The 19,006-nt window shown below is 38.2% G+C and overlaps 2 protein-coding genes across 4 annotated transcripts; both read right to left on the bottom strand.

The window, feature by feature from the left end:
• Nucleotides 1-5,305: 5,305 nt before the first annotated feature.
• On the bottom strand, nt 5,306-7,759 carry LOC307122554 (BPTF-associated chromatin complex component 1). Its single transcript, XM_079810593.1, has 5 exons — nt 7,301-7,759; nt 6,981-7,084; nt 6,060-6,280; nt 5,852-5,956; nt 5,306-5,673 (listed from the first exon to the last, which is right to left on the bottom strand). The coding sequence occupies exons 1-5, from the start codon at nt 7,319-7,321 to the stop codon at nt 5,609-5,611; spliced, it is 516 nt and encodes a 171-aa protein (XP_079666719.1). The 5' UTR covers nt 7,322-7,759; the 3' UTR covers nt 5,306-5,608.
• Nucleotides 7,760-8,340: 581 nt separating this feature from the next.
• ache (acetylcholinesterase (Yt blood group)) lies at nt 8,341-18,276 on the bottom strand. Of its 3 annotated transcripts, XM_079810572.1 has the most exons (6): nt 18,039-18,172; nt 12,656-14,133; nt 12,272-12,464; nt 11,925-12,103; nt 11,014-11,152; nt 8,341-9,883 (listed from the first exon to the last, which is right to left on the bottom strand). In XM_079810572.1, the coding sequence occupies exons 2-5, from the start codon at nt 14,064-14,066 to the stop codon at nt 11,031-11,033; spliced, it is 1,905 nt and encodes a 634-aa protein (XP_079666698.1). In that variant the 5' UTR covers nt 14,067-14,133; nt 18,039-18,172; the 3' UTR covers nt 8,341-9,883; nt 11,014-11,030. The 3 variants fall into 3 exon arrangements, 2 of the variants coding, with proteins under 2 accessions (XP_079666698.1, XP_079666697.1); XM_079810571.1 differs by lacking the exon at nt 8,341-9,883 and having other exon boundaries at nt 10,897-11,152; nt 18,039-18,276; XR_013816058.1 differs by lacking the exons at nt 8,341-9,883; nt 11,014-11,152 and having other exon boundaries at nt 11,981-12,103; nt 12,190-12,464.
• Between the last annotated feature and the right edge of the window lie 730 nt (nt 18,277-19,006).

Here is a 19,006-nt window from a genome sequence, read left to right as displayed (position 1 = left end):
GACAAGGGACTTTATAATTTTGGAACAAAAATGATTTTCACCAGAGTACAATATAAATGTGCTGTTTTAATTGAATTTTAATGGATTTTATAATAACAGTGATTTTATTGAAATGTTCTTTTGCTTTAGCTGTGTATTATTGTGGTAGCTAATATGGTTTTTAGACAACTTATGAAACGTACGACCATATTTTGATTGCACTTTCCATAACAGTATATTAATCTGAAAATGTATTGATGGCTGGACATTAATTTCCCTTTTAAATCTGCTTTTTTTACTTAAATAACTACTGAGGCCTTTGTCTTGTCTGGCTCTGTGTATGTGTGTGTGTGTGTGTGTGTTTGTGTGTGTGTGGTTTGTGTGTACTGTTGGACCATGGTTGTGCTACTCAGTAAAACTATCTGTAGAACCAGATCAACATATTCTCCAATCTTTGTAGCTAGCCTTGTACTACACAGAAAACCCACAGAGACCCTGCTTAAAATCCGGTCGCACTGACAGTATAAAGAGTATCAAAGTATGAAAACTTTGCTTTGTTTGACCACTCCAAACTCTTGACATCTGTTTTTGCTATTCCTTCTTTGTTTTTTTTGCAATTGATTATGAACTAATGGCGAGAATATAAAGTCATGTTGTTGTTGTTTTTTTCCCCTTTTTGAACAATGCGTTTGGACTCGAAACACCCCCCCGTGCGGTCGCTTGTGTTTGGAGTTTGTGGTAAAAGCTTTCCCGCAGTGTAACGCAAAAAACACCACGAACGCATAACACTTTTCCTAGTTTCATATCCCCCTTTCTGTGCGTCTTTGCAGCCGAGCCTTCTCCTTCTTTTGTCCCCCCCTCCCTCTCTTTCTCTCCGTTGGCTGTGTGAATGCTTTGGCAAGGCTACAAGAAATCAAGCAAGCGAGAGCTGCTAGCACTGACGCGCCCCAGACACTATGCCCTAGAAATTAATTTTTTCTTCCGAAACGGTAGCACCGACTGTCCTCAAACTTCACACTCTTCTAAGGGGACCCCAGGGCGATACCCTGATTTTTTTGGAGATTTTTCCTGTCCCCCGAAAATGTTCATTTTAATTGTAGAAACTGATGCCCCGGGAAAAAGGCTACAACCCCTGCTTTTTATGCCTACCAAGTTCCTCAGGCAGCCTCACTAGCTACAGCTAAGCAGAGGCTGCACACTGCACTGGACTGCTGGTCTGAAGGTGAATAGGGAGAGAAAGGGGTTTAAGGGCTGAAAATAGGTGCTGGTGGACAAAAGGTTTAGGCACTTATTTGACTCTTGGAACCCCACCCCCCAATCTGGAATGGGAGCCCCAAGCTCAGACGAATGGGTGTATTTTTGACCTGAAATTAAGACTTGGGATTCCCATTGATAAGTGCATGTGTGGGTTTGTTTTCCTTTTTAATTCTGTTTCTACAATTTTTTTGAAAGCAGCCAAACTGTTTTAAGTGTAGATTTAGCTGTAGATTTGCGAAGAATTAAAATATTTGCAGTGGGAGAACTACTTTGTGAGTTTAATCGAGTTTTATGAAAGAATGAAAAAGTCTTTTTCAAGTACTTTGCTTGGCTTTTTTGAATACAAAAACAACTTCATTGAATTAAGTTGGGGAATTACTGTTTTTTTTTTTTTCTACCCAGGTGCAGGAGACAGACTACACTGGAAGAGGGGAGTCCGGCGGGTTACTTTGTGAATACCAGGCACCTTTTCCTCTCCCCTGTTGCCTAACATGCTGGAGAACAGGGATCGAGGGTAAGTGAAATCTTTCCTGTGTCCGTTTCAAAGCTTAACCAAAACGGCCCCTGGTTTGAATGGGTGAGCAAAGTTAGGCCAGGGTGTGTATGTGTCTATGTAAGTGTGTGAGCTTCTCTTTTAGGTCTCTCTCTCCCACCCATTGCTGTCTATCCTTTTCTCATTTTCTCTCTCTCCCTCTCTTTTGCTAACACCCCCCACCCCCCTTTCTCTCCCTCTCTCGATGAACGACGGGCAGAAGTAGACAGAAGCAAATGCCTTCTGCAACTGTGCTGACGTGATCATTTGACTCAGACCTTAAATAGGCTGCCCTTTATGAGATGTAACTGTGTTTGTCAGGGTTGATTTCAACTAAAAGTATTAGATATAAAATATGAAATATCAAACGTTTTTAAAGAACGTTTGGCTTTTGTGTAGCACAAATTTAGCCTGCATTTTGCTGTAGATAAACTTCCTCTTTTTGTGATCTGTAACTTCAAGATAAAGTCTCAAATATCTATAAGCAAAAATTAAAGATCATGTTTTGGCATATTACAGCAGTCAGAATTAATTATTTGGTATTTAGGCCTTGATTTTCTGCTGACATTAGAACTTCATCACACAACATAGGGTGTGGTGTACTTAAAAGAAAAAAATTAAGCCCTTCATAAATACTTGGTGTTTCTTTTTCTCTGCCACAACAGTTGAGGTTATAAATATCAAATACTTTTTTAGTCCTTTCAGCTTTTGTCAATCATTGGTTTTGAGCAAAATAAATATGCAATTAGTTTTTCAGCAAAACAATGATTATTATTGTGGTTTTCCTATTTAACTGATGCCACATTTATGTTGGTCCAGTGTTGTAGGTGTAACCTTCTTTTTCCTATTTTCTCTGTTTAAATTACAAGCTTATAAAAACAACAAAAAATTATAATAAAAAAAAAAACTGTGAAATGTAGTGATGGGCCAAGATCTTTCTGCCATTTAACTTTTACACACTACAACAAATGATCTGACTTACACCCTCATTGCTTTGACCATCACTGGCTTTTTACAGATGAATGCCACAATAACTAATCTAAAAACTAATCTGGTATTGTCAAAGGCACACTTTAAATAAAAAATTTAAAAAATCAGATGTTCCTCCCTTTTTTCGTAACTTATCTTACCTCACAAATCCTCTTATCTCTCCATAATTATAACCCCAATGTATTGCAGACATTAAAGTTAAAAACCTTAAAGTTGTAATATTTTTTTTTTATTAACATTTTTGTTAATTGCCACCTTTTGCTAAATATTTGTCTTTGTGAAATTGATTCTTGTGGAGTGTACAAGCATTCTTTCTGTCCTCTTATTTGTTTTTACATTTGGACAAATTTTACTTTTAATCCCTGGAATCCTTTGTTAATTTAACTATTTTTTTTCTTGGCAACAATTACTTCATTGGATAATTAAAATATACAACGTTATATTACTGTATGTGTAATGCTATTAGATATACTTTGATTTATTATAGTGGTACTTAATCTTGTTTCACAATATTAAGCCCAGGAAGTTTAAGGTTTAGAGATGCAGTTTTTTGAAGAAAAGAAAATAATAATAAATTATCATTTTTACTTGCTTCATTTTACCCACAGTAGATTATTCCCATGGTAATAAAACCTTTTTGACAGGCGCTAGTTTTTTCTCCTCATCTCCCCCCTTTGTTATCCTCCATTTTGTCTTCATCCTCAACATCCATTTTAGGACAGTGTGTGCACAGTAACTCACTTATTAAGTATCAAAGGGCATTATTAGACTGGCATTAAAAGATGTGGGTGACCACAAGCTTCCTCATGATTGTCTGTGCCAGAGAAAATGCAGTAATGCTGTCACTCTTTGCTGTCACACAACTTTTAATACTTTTTTCAGAAACAAAAGAAGCAATCTGTTCACAATGCTTTCTCATCGGATTTTGTTATGTCATTCGTTTTTAATAACTCTAAATATGCATAAGACATTTCTATGTCCAACAATTAATTTTGTTCCCTAATCTTATCCTAGTGAGGACCAATGAAGTCTGCCGTCATCTTTTTATTTAGCCCAGAGTGCCCTGTAGCAGCACATCATGGTTTGTAAGTTCTAAGGGCAAATTCCAAATTATGATGTGCTGTCACTGGGAGCCTGGGAGATTCCCATTAACATGACAGCATTAAACACCTAGTGTTCTGCTTGTATCATAAATCAGAGTGTAATAAATGCATCAGAGGTAAGTTTTTGATAAGTAGTTTGAGATGCTGTCTGTATTGTTTTGTACTGTATTTAGAATTAGGTTACAAGTTAAAACTGTCTTTCAGATTTATGAATAGAAATGTGACAACGCAGGGAGGTTTTTTCCAACTCAAATGATATTTTTACAAATGACCAGACAAACAATAAATGATTCATGACTGAATCACCAGGTGTGGCTGAGGTGGCCAGCTGGGAATTCGCATCCTTTATTTGCTAGGCTGAATTTTAGGAGATCGGCTTTTTTTCTATGATAGTATAACCATTAAAGCTGTTGAATTAATCTGCATATATTTTGTATGTTCCTTTCGTCCTCTTTCCTCCCTTGGACCACTTGATGCCTCAGTGTGCCTGACAGTAGCAGCACATCAATATTGGCAGCTGCCCTCTCCCTGGGTTGCCAGTATGGTTTGTGCTGCTCCCGTCAGACAGACACACTCAGCGACTGTCCAGTATTTGGAGCAATATGGAAACCACTTGTCCAGAAATGATTTATTGTATGTATTTTAACTTGTCAGCCTTATAATTAAAATGAAAGCCATTCTCCTTGTTTGGTCTTACAAGAAAACATCATTAAAGAAGAAAAAAAATTCCAGTTATTTGTGGTTTCAGTTTGTGACTGATGAAAGTCAAAAAGTGTGCCATCTTCAGCATTCTGCTTGTAGAAATGCCATTGAGTTACAGATCTGATATCACACCATGGCTGCTTGATTTCCTTAGCCTATCAGTCGCACTCTTGGCCACAATTGTTGAGGTTACTTCTGACAAATGAGGAAGAACTAAGATATAGGCAGAAAGTGGCATTATTCATGTAGAGATCTGCTGGGCTGCATCTTACACCAACTCTTTTCAATATGGAATCAGTGATTTAACGTTGATTTGGCTGTTCTTAATGTAGAAACATTGGTAGGGCTAAGACTATATGACTAATTTGTTAACAGCCTAATTATGCAAAAAATTAATGGACTATGCCCATAGATGTATCAGCTCAGATCAATAAACCCACTAGGTTAGAAGTCGATAAGTCAACAAAAAACAACTTGCTAAAGCTGCATTTATGTAGTAGAAGATGCTACTGCCACACTGCACTAAAAGGATTCCAGAAAACCTGGTTTAAGACTGGAAGCACTGATTTCTTTTCTTTTTATGGAAAAATGTTAAATAATATTATGTGGGAAATAGACTAAAGGTATTGCAAAATTTCAATGAAAAATAAAATCACCTAGTAAAACATGAAAGACAACTTTTTGTTTTGACAATCAGCAATGATTTCATGCCTTTTGTCCACACTTTTCCCCAAAAACAATGGACTGTCATAATACTTTATTGGAAATGGTTTAAAAAATATTTACATCATAATGCCTTTACAGTAACTTAAAATGAGGCATTTTGGACCCAGAACAGTAATATGTATTAAGCAATATTTGGTAGCATCTTTCAAATCTGCGTTCTACATTGATAAAATATGCCTAACTTCACTATTATCTTAGAAATTAGTCTTTTATTGGAAAAAAGAAACCTTTCACCACATTAAAAAAATTCAAGTTTCCTGATCCCTCACGGAAGTGAAATGATTAGTTCCTTTTCCTGATATGTATGTTGCAGAAGAGTTCAACGGGATAACAACGGCAAGTCACTGGAATTCATGATGAGGCTGGAGTCGAGATTTAGACTATCTGCAGTGAAAAAAATAAATACAGATATTATTTTTCCCTTAAGGACCGGGAAACAAAGGAAATAACAGACAGTGTGAAAAACCTGAATAAGACAATTGAAGCAATTTAAATATATACCGTAGAAAAATGAATTTTGTTCAAAATTTGGAGGAATAAATATTGAGAAACAGTCTCTTACCTTGATCAAAATTTAGCTTTTTAGATGTGGAACTATCACCCAACCCCTCGATATCTACCAGATCGCTGTTGGCATCAGAATCATTCAGTGCACTCAGAGTAACATCTGAGGAAAAATTATAAGGAGGCATTAGTTATATTTGACTATATTCAAATTGCAACTGTACAAATGAAGCGCAACACAGGTGAGTGCATTAATGAATGCTCACCTGCCGTTTTTGATGACTTAATGGTAGATGCACCTACGGTTGGGCGCTGTAAACCTGCGGTCACCACAACCTGAGATGTTGGCACAGCAATGACTTTAGGTGGGGCTGGGGGAGCCATGGAAACTGGCACCTTTTTGGTACTCTTCTTTGGTGAATCGGTGGATAAAGGAATTCCACCATCTTCATAAAGCTTCCTCTTGACAGTTGTCTTCACTTGTCCCCTTATGTTTAGGAAATGTCTAATTAATTACTGACATTGTTACATAAACAATGAATATTACTTTTTATGGCCTACAAACACACAAATATAAAACATTAAAATGAAATGTTTCCGGAATCTTGTTGGGCTTTTATTGAATTTCCACAAGGAATGGCAATCTAGAGACTAGCAATCCTCTCTAGATTTAAAGAAAATGTTAACTGCAAATTAAAAATTAAAAATATTTTCACCTGGACTTGAGAAAGACCAGTTGTATAGATTCTAACCCATAAGAGATGCCAGCCAAAACAGTGAGATGGGTGTCTTTACATTGTGTATTTTTGTATGGCTAAGTGTTCAAGCTACTTCAGACTCTGTGCATCCACCTAGCTCAGCCAGTAAACAGCAATAGAAGTTGCAACGCCCATAATATCATTGAAAACAATACTTTATTTTGTCCATGACATCTTGGAACACTTCAACGTACAAACTAAACGGGATAATATTAAAAGCAGACGAGGAGCTTTGTCGACTTTTGAAGGATTCTTGGGAAATTCAAAAATAAAAAGCAACAAGATATGTAAAATTCTTAATGTAAATGTTTTTCTATGTACGGACCATGCCCATTACACAACGTACACGTGCTCTAAACAAATGTGAATATACCAAACGCCTAATGCAGTGTGTATTTTCTAACGGTAGTTAGATTGAGAGTGTCTCACCCTGCTGCTGCTGCTGGACTAATATCGGCCACTGGATGCAGCTGCATGGTTAGCTCTCCCAGTTTAGTGAAAGCAGCTCCAGCTGCAGAAAATATCTCACCAACCTAAATGCATAAAGGAAGAAATAAATACTGTAACGTTACCGAATGTTTCTGAAAACTTGTATGTTTTGAAAACTGACATTAGTTAGCATGCTAGCCAATAATAGCATCAACAAGACAAGAAACGCATCAAATAGGGCGAGGCATTTAGCATGGACGTACACGATCAAGACGAACGGTTAATCTTTCTTTAGGTATCATATTTATAAACAGATTTACCTTGGTAGAGGCTGAAGTCATTGTTTTGATTTACGTTACAACTGATGACTGCGGTTAAGAAATGCTGGGAGAAGAATGAGTTAGCTAACTTGGGTACCAATGACTTGCATAAACGATTAGTATATTTATTCTTCAACTATTTACATTATGAAACAATAATAAAAGCATTTTTAACTAAACGGGTAGCATAAGTGCGCCATAAAGATGACACTGTGATTCAATGGCGCTTATTGGTCTAAATTACAGCCTTCGGTTGTTATTGGTCAACAAGAGATTTTCATTCAAGACACTCAAAGCTGCGTTCAAACTGCGCAATTAGTTAGCTATTTTGGAATTCGCACAATTCTTTTGGACAAAATATTTTTGGAATACATACAACTGAACTAGACCTAGGCTGAATCCGAAATCGCCCCCCTAAACCCTCAGTCACGATTCCCTACGTTAGTACACTAATACAGTACACTTAAAGCCGTTGAGTGTAGGCTACATCGGCTGTACACTCGTTATTGCGGTGCAATGTGGGAGAGAATGAGTGCACTCGGACACCACTACAAATAGATTTCGTCCCCCCTAAATAATGCCCTGTTTGACGGTATAGGGGGCGATTTCGGATTCAGCCCTGTTTTCTATATTTATTGATTCAAATTCATGTCAAAGTATTATGGCGGAAATTATATGGTGGTTGTTGTCTCAAACAGTTGCTGCTTTTCACACATATTGCACTTAAAACAAATGTATTATTATTAATAATTATTATTATTTTGTATGTTGTGTTACAAAGGCCTACAGCACATGGGGCATTTGTGAAGGACTTAAAAAAATTACATCATTAAAAAAATACACTATATTACAAAATACACATATATTTTCTGTTTCCTATGTTAAATATACAATAATGTACAATTACTACGTTTAATAAAAGGAAGTTTTCTCGGCCCGTATGTATAATGCTTGCGTATGCTGCCCTCTGGTGCACAAATCAGTATACTACTAGAATTCATGTTCAGATGTAGAGAAGAACCACACAGACAAGCAGCTGTCCTTTAGTCAATAACTGTTTATTGTGGTTGCGTTGGAAAGCTTCCGATATGGTGCCCAAAGAGGGCGGATATGACAAATAACATCATGCGGAGGATTTGCACGATGCTGTCACTATACATGTTTGGCACTAATTTGACACGAGTATCTGGACCAAATTAATAAATAACTAATGGGGAAAAAAAGAACAACAATAACAGTGATTGCTATTATATATATATGATGTGTGTGTGTGTGTGTGTTGTCAAAGTGCAACAAATGCAGAACATATGCTTGCTCAGCTATGTGCAATGTTCTACATATATTTGGGGTAGAATGATATGGATTTACAATATAGTATTTATAAATAACATTTTCTATTTGTGATGAAATTAAGAGGCTGGTATCCTAAGTGGCAACTTGTGACAACCAATTTACTTGAGAATTGCCTTTAATATACGACATTAGAAAATCTTTAAAGCCAAGTTGATGCAAATTAGACAAACAATAACAATAAAAACTGAAGAAAAAGCATATGGCACTCTATATTGCTTTGAAGATTTACAATACTTGTGATCATTGCTATCAATTCATGACCACCGTTTTTAATCGGTCAAGTCTGTGACATTACATGAGTATCAAAGCATTCAAATAAATATATTCCATTTTAGGTGTATTTTGTTATTGCTAACATCAATATCTATCTCTGGGCTATTATAATTTTTTATAGCTATAAATGTGTAATATTATTAACAGACATCCGCACTAATATTGTCAGAGAGAATAACAGTCAATTTGTAAAGCACATAATACAGAGGAGGAGGGGTCTTAGGCATGCACAGGGGGATTTCATGGAGTGGAAGAGATATGTGGGAAAGAGCAGCTGCCATTCAGACCCTTAAACAAACACACATAATCATACCATACCGGCATGACATTTTATAGCTAGCACAACATATTATTTTCATTTTAAATGGCATTGTTTAAAGCTAATCTACATGATTCCAGTCAGATTTAGAGGTTAAATGCTTAATGTCAACCTAACGTTTTGGTGTGCTGGAAGACCTGCTGTCTCATCACAGCACTCAGCAGTCAGATCCCTTCCACGGTGTTAACAAAACCCTAGATGAATGGCACTAGACATAGACTCAAGATTTAGTAAAAACAGACTGACAGGAAGTCAATGAGGCGGGCAGACTAGCATTCACAAATTCAGCATGTTCACATGTATATGACAGTGTATATTATGATAGAATGATTGACCGTGATACATTCACACAGTAAAATACAAAATAATGTTTGATCCAGATTCACAGGCAAATATATGTATGCAATTCCACACTCTTAATAAATACACAAAATAAAGCATTTGCTCTTATTTAAGCTAACTAAAAACTTTTAGTTCTTTTGATACTTGATGCAATCATGCAAATAATTTACTTAAATAAAAAATACACCAAATATTACAATAAATATAGAACACGTCAGGAGTGGATTTTGTAACCCTGTATTCTTGTTTGTCCTTACAGCTTCCCTTTGCCTGTGTTTTCCTTCATCATCCTCCCACTGCATCAAAAGGGCTGGAGTTAAGATGGCTGACACAGCGGGCTGTCATTTCAAATGAGCACTAAGTAAATTACTCTCCCTCCATTATCGTAATGAGAAGCCATTCCCATCGAGAGAGCGAGACAGCAAAGGGGAAAAAAAATGATATCGACCCTTTGGCACACGGACAACATTAGTCTAACTCGCCATGCCCTCTTCCTCCGTCTAAGATAAAACACTCAAACATACAATGCCCGTATGAAATTTGAAACAAGAAGAGGTGAAATACACGAGTGGTATTCCACATACAGACATGTATACTGACCTATGTAGTTGGTATATGATAAACACAGACTTTCTCTCTCATACATACACATACACACAATAAGAGTCATGCTGTGGGCACCAGAACACATGCAAGTAGCAATCGAAATAAAAATAGATTTTTAAATATTAGTACATTAACACACAGACTCGCCCACACAGAAACAGTTCCGTACAGTTAGACAACATACATGAAATTAAATGGCTCCTGATTTCTGCATGAAGTATTAGTATATTGAGTTGGACCACAGTCAGAAAGCAGAGACAGCAGACAAGTTCACACGACAACGGATAAAGTAGCACATGGAATACTGAGTAGATGTGGTAGATACAGTGTGGAGATAAATGTGTGGTGAATCAGCCAATACAATTTAAGCCAATAAGAACACAGGATAAAAACAAGAAAATTATATAAAAAAAAGTGGGATCCTGAGGACCAGTGTAAATGAGGGTTTCTAGGTTCCAGTGGAACAGACATGCATGCTCACTGTTCAGAGGTAATATTACTATAACATTTTTTCTGATACATACATTTGATGACCGTAGCACTTGATAATCTCTAAAAGCAGCTTGAATTCACCTCTTCTCCATATATATATATATATATATATATATATATATATATATATATATATATATATATATATATATATATATATATATATATATGGAGAAGAGGTATATTTTATATATATATATAATTCATTCTCATGCTTACTCTGACACTGTAATCACGAAAAAGCTTTGGCAACCTTTGCTGTTCTGAGAAGAGACTATTAAGGGTTATGGTCATCAGTTTTCCCTTTCTTTGATCTGCACTTTCTTACATTTCCACCAGATTTATCTAGAGATCTGTGCAGCGCTCCTGCTTGCTGTAATGGTCGAACTGGCTCTTCCAGTGCATCATGTAAGAGCTCCAGCGATGGAACTCCACTTTCCACTGTCGCTCAACATCATCAATGTTGTCTGGGTAAGAAATATGGAAATAAATGAGGAAAACAACAGCATGAGCTTTGAGAGAAAGGCAAGAGAAAAAGTTGAGGCAAGGATCATTTTAAGAATTTAGGGAACATTTCTGTACAGAGATGTAAAGATGAAGTAATCCATTACTACTCAGCAGTAACACATCACTATAAAAGGTCCCATCCATTTAACAGAGAATTTGGCAACAGCCCCCACAGGAGAATTTATCATTTACGTCACTATACAGCCTGCGGCCTGCACAATCCTCCCTCCCCCCACCCAAAAGAGCAAGTGTTTAATTGCTTTATATTCTGGTTCACTTCCAGTGTAATAGTTGGCACAGGACGTTTGTTTAGATTCTGAGCACAACAGATATACTAGCACAGACAAGGCATTTCCTTGAGAAATAAAGTGGATAGTTTATATTATGGCCCACAGAAGCAAAAGTAATAATAATACAAACAAAATGTATACTCCTGAAAACAAGATATTTACACACATTCTCACACTTTACTTCAAATATGTTGTGAATAAAGTGAACCTAACATTTTCTTTTGTAAGATGATTTAATCTAACTGTTATGCAGACTTCCTCTTCTAAGCAACAATAAATTCCAATGACCCGTTCCATAAAACACAAGCCTGCAGTTTCTCATCTTCAAACTAAACTTTAAGAAAATGAACTACAGTATCTCCGTAGTTCCTCTATGTCCTTGTTAATAGATATGGGATAATGTCATTGCATGACAGAGGAATATACTGGTTGGGTTTGTTACCTGTGATGTTAAGCAGGCGAGGCAGGAAGCGGTTCCACAGAGCACAAACCTGTGTTCTTAGACCCTTGTGCACCTTCAGTGGCTCCGTGTTCAAGCCCACGTGCTTTTGCTCAGTTGCTGTAAATTGTGGCCACCGCCTCCGACTGTCTATGGTGCCATCGGTGTTAATGTTAGGATTTCTTCATGGAGACGGAAATAAGAGGGTAGGGAGTTAACCTTCCAGGCAACAATACAAGACATTCCACAATTATTAGATAAATCTAACCTTTTCTGAAAAAGCATGATGACAAATCTTTTAATGGGCACCGTAGCTTTCACTGACTCTTTTCTATATTGCCACCTCTTACCCGGTGCGAGCGAAGTTGGCCCAGTATCTCATAATTCGTCGACTGAGTTTCTCTTCCTCTGCTGTGTAATTGAGTCGTTTTTCTAATGGCAGGCCAAACACAAACTCAATCTCATAACCATGGATTACACCCATCCACTCAGGCCAGGCCAGGTTTGAGGCTCGATGGTCAAACAGATAAAGGTACACCGCACCTAAGGACAAAAAGGAGGGGTATAGATTGAGGAAAAACTGGTATTGCACAATTTCATATTAAAGATGCATCCCATCGGTCTTGGATTTTATACCGACATCTGTTGGCAAGGACACATTAAGTTTATTAACTGCTGACGCTTCACCCCAGTGTGTTTTACACCGTTATTCTTTACCACTGTAATGACCTTACCATGTGAGTTGCCACTGTTGTAGCCTGTTGATCCCGAGTTTCCCCAGCCTAGTGTCCCTGGAGCTGCGGCTCCCGGCTGGGTGTGGAGGCCAGTGTACTGGGCATAAGACTTTGCAAAGTGCTGCAGAGGACAGATGACATTTTGATCTCCTACAATATCGTCCATGGCATCTCGATTCTTTTGGGGGTTGTTCTCATCCATCCAGTCAGTGTACTGAAGGATAACTGCATCCAAGCCAATCTCATTTGCATGAGGAACGCTCATCTTCACACCTTCAAGGAATTCTTCTCGAGATATCAAACTCTCATTGTCTTTACTGAATCCCGGTGCGCCGTAAAGCAAGAAGTAAGATCCCTCATCCTGATTAACACCCAACATGATCTGAGTGTATTTGAAGTCCCCCGAGCTAATCATGGCATCTGGGGTGTCGGGAAGGAAAACACCATCTATGACGGGGACAAAGGAAAAGCGGAACAAGCTGCTATAGGGGAGCACTTGCCACTCCTGATCAATTAGTTCCTGTGGATGTTTGTTCCTCAGGCAGTCAACCAGCTCAGTATCGTTACCCTCGCTGCAGCCAACGAGTTTGCCTAACAAGGTGGCTCTCCGACGGGCCTCATCAAAGCTAACGGTAGCCCAGGGTGTATTAGGAACACCACTCTGCATTATGGCACGTGTGAAGAACGGGCGGCTGTCTGGTGACAGAACTTGCATGCCAACTGATGCTCCCCCAGCACTTTCTCCAAAAATGGTGACCTGTTTTGGGTTACCGCCGAAGAAGTGAATGTTTTCTTGGACCCATTGGAGGGCCATCCTCTGGTCAAGGAGACCCACATTTCCTGGTGCTTCTGATGAGCCATTGAGGGCAAGGAATCCAAAAGCTCCAACACGATAGTTCATAGACACAACCACTACCTTTTCAGAGTATGCCAAGTACCGGCCATCATAGACATCAAGAGAGGAGGAGCCACTATAGAAGCCACCACCGTATATCCAGACCATTACTGTGAGGTTCTGTGGCCTAGGGGTAGGAGGTACCCACACGTTAAGGTACAGGCAGTCCTCGCTCATCATTCTGTTAGGGTTCCACATCTCGATACCTGGAAAGCCTGGGTAAGAGGTGTCTACGAACTGATAGCAGGCATTTGGGTAGTCTCTAGCCTCGAAGACACCATTCCAGGGCTTTTTGGGCTCTGCTTTCTTGAAACGCCTCTTCCCCAGGGGAGGTTCAGCGTATGGGATGCCCAAGAAAGCGATCACATGACTCCGGTCTGGAACAGGCAAGCGTACACCCTGCACACGGCCCAACCTTGTTGCTACTACGAGGTCAGATTCACTCTGTGCAAGACAGCAGTTGAAGAGGGACACGAGGAGCACAGCGGGCAGAAGGAAAAAGTCTGAGGTCTTCATGGTGATTTTCTTTTGTTGGCTGGGAAACTACTGTGATCTCACTGTTCTGAGCCAAAGTCAGTATGACCTGTGAATGAAAGACAAAAGTTACAAAACTGAGGCTAAAACACAGGCTAAAACAGTGCGACCGACCAAAAATAGACTGATACATAGAGCAATTCAGAGTCTGCTCTGGTTAGGTTTCATGCTCACTTTCTAGGACCCACAAACACACCTGTGAGGTGAATGTTTATGTTTTACATGTTGCCTGGTTGCTATGCTTACTGGATTAGTTCTGGGGTCACAGTTAGGGATAGGAGCACATGAATTTGACTGCAGCTGTGTGAGTGACTGTTTAAACAAGGCTATTTCTGTTCCTCCTGCCTCCTTTTGCCTGTGTGGGGTTCTATTTTTGAGGGTGTTACTTCTCTCTATCAGTCCATCTGACTCTCTGTCTATCCAACCCTTTCTCTTTTACATGCATGCTACACAAAGCATCACTTACTGTAAGTGAACCTAGCAACCCAACCTTTACACAATTAAAGAGACAGTTTGCCCAAAAATGACAATTGTCATCATTCACTCAAGCCTATGACTTTCTTTCTTCTGTGTAACACAAAAATAATATATTTTGGAAAATGTTTGTTTTTTTGGTAACCCTTTACAATAAGGTTTGTTAGCTAACATTAGTTAACTACATTAGTTAACATGAACTAATAATGAACTGCACTTATAAAGCATTTATTTATCTTTGTTAATGTTAATTTCAACATTTACTAATACTTTATTAAAATCTTGTTAACATCAGTTAATGCACTGTGAACTAACATGAACAAACCATGAACATGTTACGTTAACAAAGATTAACAAATACAGTAACAAATGTATTGTTCATGTTAGTTAATACATTAACTAATGAAACCTTATTGTAAAGTGTTACGGTTTTTTTCCAATACAGCTTTCATTGTATGGAAAAACATTTGAAACATTCCTATAAATATTTTCCTTTGTGTTCTGCTGAAGAATGAAATACAGGCTTTCAAAGGCACCATCCATGGATTATTAGGAGAAAAGATATCTTAATAAGGAATTGGAGCCAAATGCATTAAACTGGACTGCACATTACATAATCTATTGGCCGTTTCAGAGAAACCAATCTTAAAATAACAAGGAAGATTATATTGGAATCAATAGTGAAAAGAGGCATGGGGTATTGCAATGCAATTCATCAGTCACAGCGTCTCAATGGATTTATTAATATCTTAAAAGACAGCTGCATGCCGGAAATGGGGGGCAAGGGTAGCTGTAAGTGGGGATCGCGGATAGACGCAGAGGGGGAGAGGCTGCCGGGACTCAAATTAGATCCTGGAATCCATGTATGAAGTTCACTGGGGGGTTTGCTTTCAGCTTGGGATTACACGTTGTTGTGCACACCATCATGTCATTAAACACACAGCTCTCTTTCTCCGTCTAACTTTCCACAATTCTTTCTTATGAGGAAGAATGATAGTCTGTCTTTTTCAGTGTAACGGGAAACTTTAATGCTAAACCATTGAGCACATATGTGCCCCTTTCTCATTATTTACATTTGTCACAGTCACTGCCAGCCATCCTTAATCTATCTCAGGTTGAACTCTGTTGCCATGGAAATTAAGAGCCTGCACTACTCATTGCATCCTCACTTATTTGTACACTCGGTCTGTACTTGGTTTCACAATTTTTTCATCTCTAAGGCTGTTGCTTAATTTATGTGTTAATGAAGAGGTGAACTAACCCTTTAATATGCTAAAAAAAAAAAGAGCCATCTCAATTTTGTAAGATTGCAGAACAGAGTAAACGTGATTGGTCTGAATTTCTATCTCACTGACAGTGGAAGCAAAGATTATGACCGAATTAATACAACCAGCAAACCTAAATGGCGCTCTATCCGTGCTGTCAGTTCGTGGTACCCACAGCGTGACAAGACCAACAGGCCAAAACATTTCAAAACTGACAGTTTGATGAGCGGAACTGAGATTGATGGAATTTCCGTTTCGTGGTCTGTCCGTCTAATATTTCATGAGAGAGTGCTCAGCAGCAAACACGTGCCAATACATACACACTTGTGCTCATGCTGTCCAGAAGCCAACTGTAGAGACGCTAATATTACAATTACAACCACAATATTTTAAGCTTTCAAACAACCCCCCAGTTGATGAGGTAGTGTGCATGAGGTAGTGTGCATGCTACAATAGTATATATTAACGTTAATTGCCCTTCTCTGAGGCAGTTGTACGACTATAATTAACTTTTCCCAGCGGAGCACGGCTTCTGAAGTCTAAAAGCTTATCATAACTGCATCAACATCTGAGTCAGAAGTCTACGTAATTGTGAGACCAAGTGGGTCATTCTTATTATGCAGTATATTTTGAGCTATCTAACTTAAATCAGTGTGTCTGTGTTGTAGACATCAGACTTTCAAAAATGTGCTTTGGTCAAATAAAGAAAACCCTCAGTAATAATGTACTTGCAAATGTCGCTATAAGGGGTTCTAATTAAGGGTTTGTTGCAACTGAGCATAGAAAAAAGGTACAGTTAAAACATTTATCAGTGAGGGATTTGAGTTAGTTTACATGAGGATGTCACCAGTAATTTAATTTTGATATTTATAACTATTTTTAAGGAAAAAATTTGATCATTTCAATGCCTGGAGGATGATGTCATCAAAACTTGGCTTTTGATGGTAAAAGGGAAACAATAGAAGACTAACAACATGGAAAGTGATATAGAGGACACATACAGAAAAACCTATGTAATAATATATATTTCCAAGATTTAAAAAAAACAAAAAAACATTTTAATTAGAAAAAGAAACACCTGGAATATTTCTTAAACGGCAGTGTACAACGTGAATAAAAAAAGGTAACACCCAGGCAAAAAAAAAAAGTATTTTAAACCCATCCCCGTGTTCACATAATTGTGATACTCAATGAAAAAAGCTAGCTAACTAATATGGAATCTCTACAATTTCAGGGTGCAATATTATTGATAAAATATTAAGACATATGGGTACATGTACAGCATAGCAGTAAAGTAAAGTGCAACAAAATAAGTGCAACAATTAACTCATTAATCTAACCTTAACGTGAAACTATATGAGATGGAAATCAGACAACATTGTATAATTCAAATCACCGTGCTTTGCGGTGAACTTCAATAAACAGAAATCACAGACACGCACGTAAATTGCGCGTTACGTACCAGAAGAATTCAAAGCAAACGAGTGATCGCTTGACGCTCTAGTGAAGTGGTAAAAAACCAAAGGAGACGGGAAGGTTACAAGTAGACAGGTGCTGAAGGTAAACAAGACTTAATATCAGGGAACCAGGGCCTCCGAGTGCGCGTGCGCCACTGTATTTCTCTAGCACGTCTAATTACATCCAGTCTTTAGCGCCACAAATATGACCATTAAAGGCACGAGCATCCAATACTCGCAATGTTTTTCGTTTAGCTTGCTTGTTTATAAATATTTGTTCGCAATGCGCATAATGTTAGCGGCAGATATTTTTTTCTGCCATTACCCGTATTTAGCGGACTGTAAAACAGAAATTTAAAGTCAGTGCTTCGTACAACAATTATGCAACAATAATCCGTTTGGCCTGCGAAACGACACAAAATAATCAACGCCGTAAAACGTCATTATATTCTTATTTAAAAACGCTATAAGCCGATCAGCATTCATGACTGTACAACAACAACAACATAAGATATCATACAAACAATACAGTAAATAATAATGTAAACTGCCTCCTTCGGTTATAAATGCAACATAAATCGAAATGCAAATATGTCCAGAGTAGCTAGAACACTGACGCCAAATTCTGATTTCGTCTTCTGTATATTGTATTATTTATAGACAATGTAGCCTGTTGGACTAGTCAACTGAAGAACATATGAAGTGCCCGAGTAAAAGCTCACAGAAGCCGCAAAGATGACTAAATTATAGTAGGCTACCTGGTGATCCCAGTTCACAAGCCGGCTTTGCTTCAGCGCCTCTCCCCTGGGCTCTTCCCCTCCTCTGTCTGTCCTTGAATGAAGAAAGCCAGAATTGTTGCCGTGCCGTAGGGCGCTAAGCAAAAGCAGGACAACTGGACTAGGGGTAGCGTGAAGGGAGTGAATTATAGTGTCGCCTGTCTGATTTTAACGCTGGATCAAGCCTCTGACGGAACTAGAAGAAGAGTCGCACTGCACTGCTGTGTCGGTAGGGGGAGACTCATTATAACAAGCATAATCGAGTAAAAAAAATCCAAACGAACCATAGAGTTCTCGCGAGACCATGCACCACTGTTGTTCGCTCTCAACCACCCAGTTCTAAAGTGCCTATGTAGGGTGCGTCGTTGGCACAGGCGTCAGCATTAAGTGCACTTGTCAAGTCCACTGTATTTCTTGTTTGGTATCGCTGTGTAAATGAATGCACAGTGTGCAATACAAAACACATGGCGTATTATCGGTATTTATTATAAAGATTTTTTTCTCTCTAAAATATCCCCAAAATAGATAGGCCCTCTAAAAAAAGAACAACTCTAAAAATCTTTTAAAATCTCAACCTACTGCACGTAACAATGAAGGATCAGTGTTCTAAAAACATGTATAGTCTTTCCAACAGAGAGCATACTACATTTGTATCTATATTCATATTTGTTTCAGATAAGATGCTGTCCCATCAGTATCTTTGAAGCCCTTTGAAATTGCATTGATTTAGACCTTCAATCCGTTGGTTGCAATTGAAATGCATTATGTGAAGGAAAATCCTGGGTAGCCAATGTTTTCCTCAAAAAACTTAATTTCTTTTCAACTGAAGAAAGAAAGACATGAACATCTTGGATGAGATGGGGATGAGTAAATTATCAGGAAATTTTCATTTTAAAGTGAACTAATCCTTTAAGTGCATTTTGAAGTATTTCTGAGAAGTACTACATGAA

The sequence above is a fragment of the Gobio gobio genome, assembly GCF_949357685.1.
Source record: "Gobio gobio genome assembly, chromosome: 2".
In the NCBI taxonomy this organism is placed as follows: Eukaryota; Metazoa; Chordata; class Actinopteri; order Cypriniformes; family Gobionidae; genus Gobio; species Gobio gobio.
Note: the sequence above shows the minus strand (reverse complement) of the source record. Positions and strands in the feature narration are given on the sequence as shown.

Excerpts from the sequence above, each read along its gene's own strand:
- LOC307122554 (XM_079810593.1), bottom strand. The coding sequence starts at position 7,321 with ATGACTTCAGCCTCTACCAAG. Across the intron at positions 7,085-7,300 it reads TGACTTCAGCCTCTACCAAG|GTTGGTGAGATATTTTCTGC; the intron begins GTAAATCTGTTT and ends TTATGCATTTAG. Across the intron at positions 6,281-6,980 it reads AGTCCAGCAGCAGCAGCAGG|GGGACAAGTGAAGACAACTG; the intron begins GTGAGACACTCT and ends CCTAAACATAAG.
- ache (XM_079810571.1), bottom strand. The coding sequence starts at position 14,066 with ATGAAGACCTCAGACTTTTTCCTTCTGCCCGCTGTGCTCCTCGTGTCC. Across the intron at positions 12,465-12,655 it reads CAACAGTGGCAACTCACATG|GTGCGGTGTACCTTTATCTG; the intron begins GTAAGGTCATTA and ends TTTTGTCCTTAG. Across the intron at positions 11,153-11,924 it reads TCGCCTGCTTAACATCACAG|ACAACATTGATGATGTTGAG; the intron begins GTAACAAACCCA and ends TTTCTTACCCAG.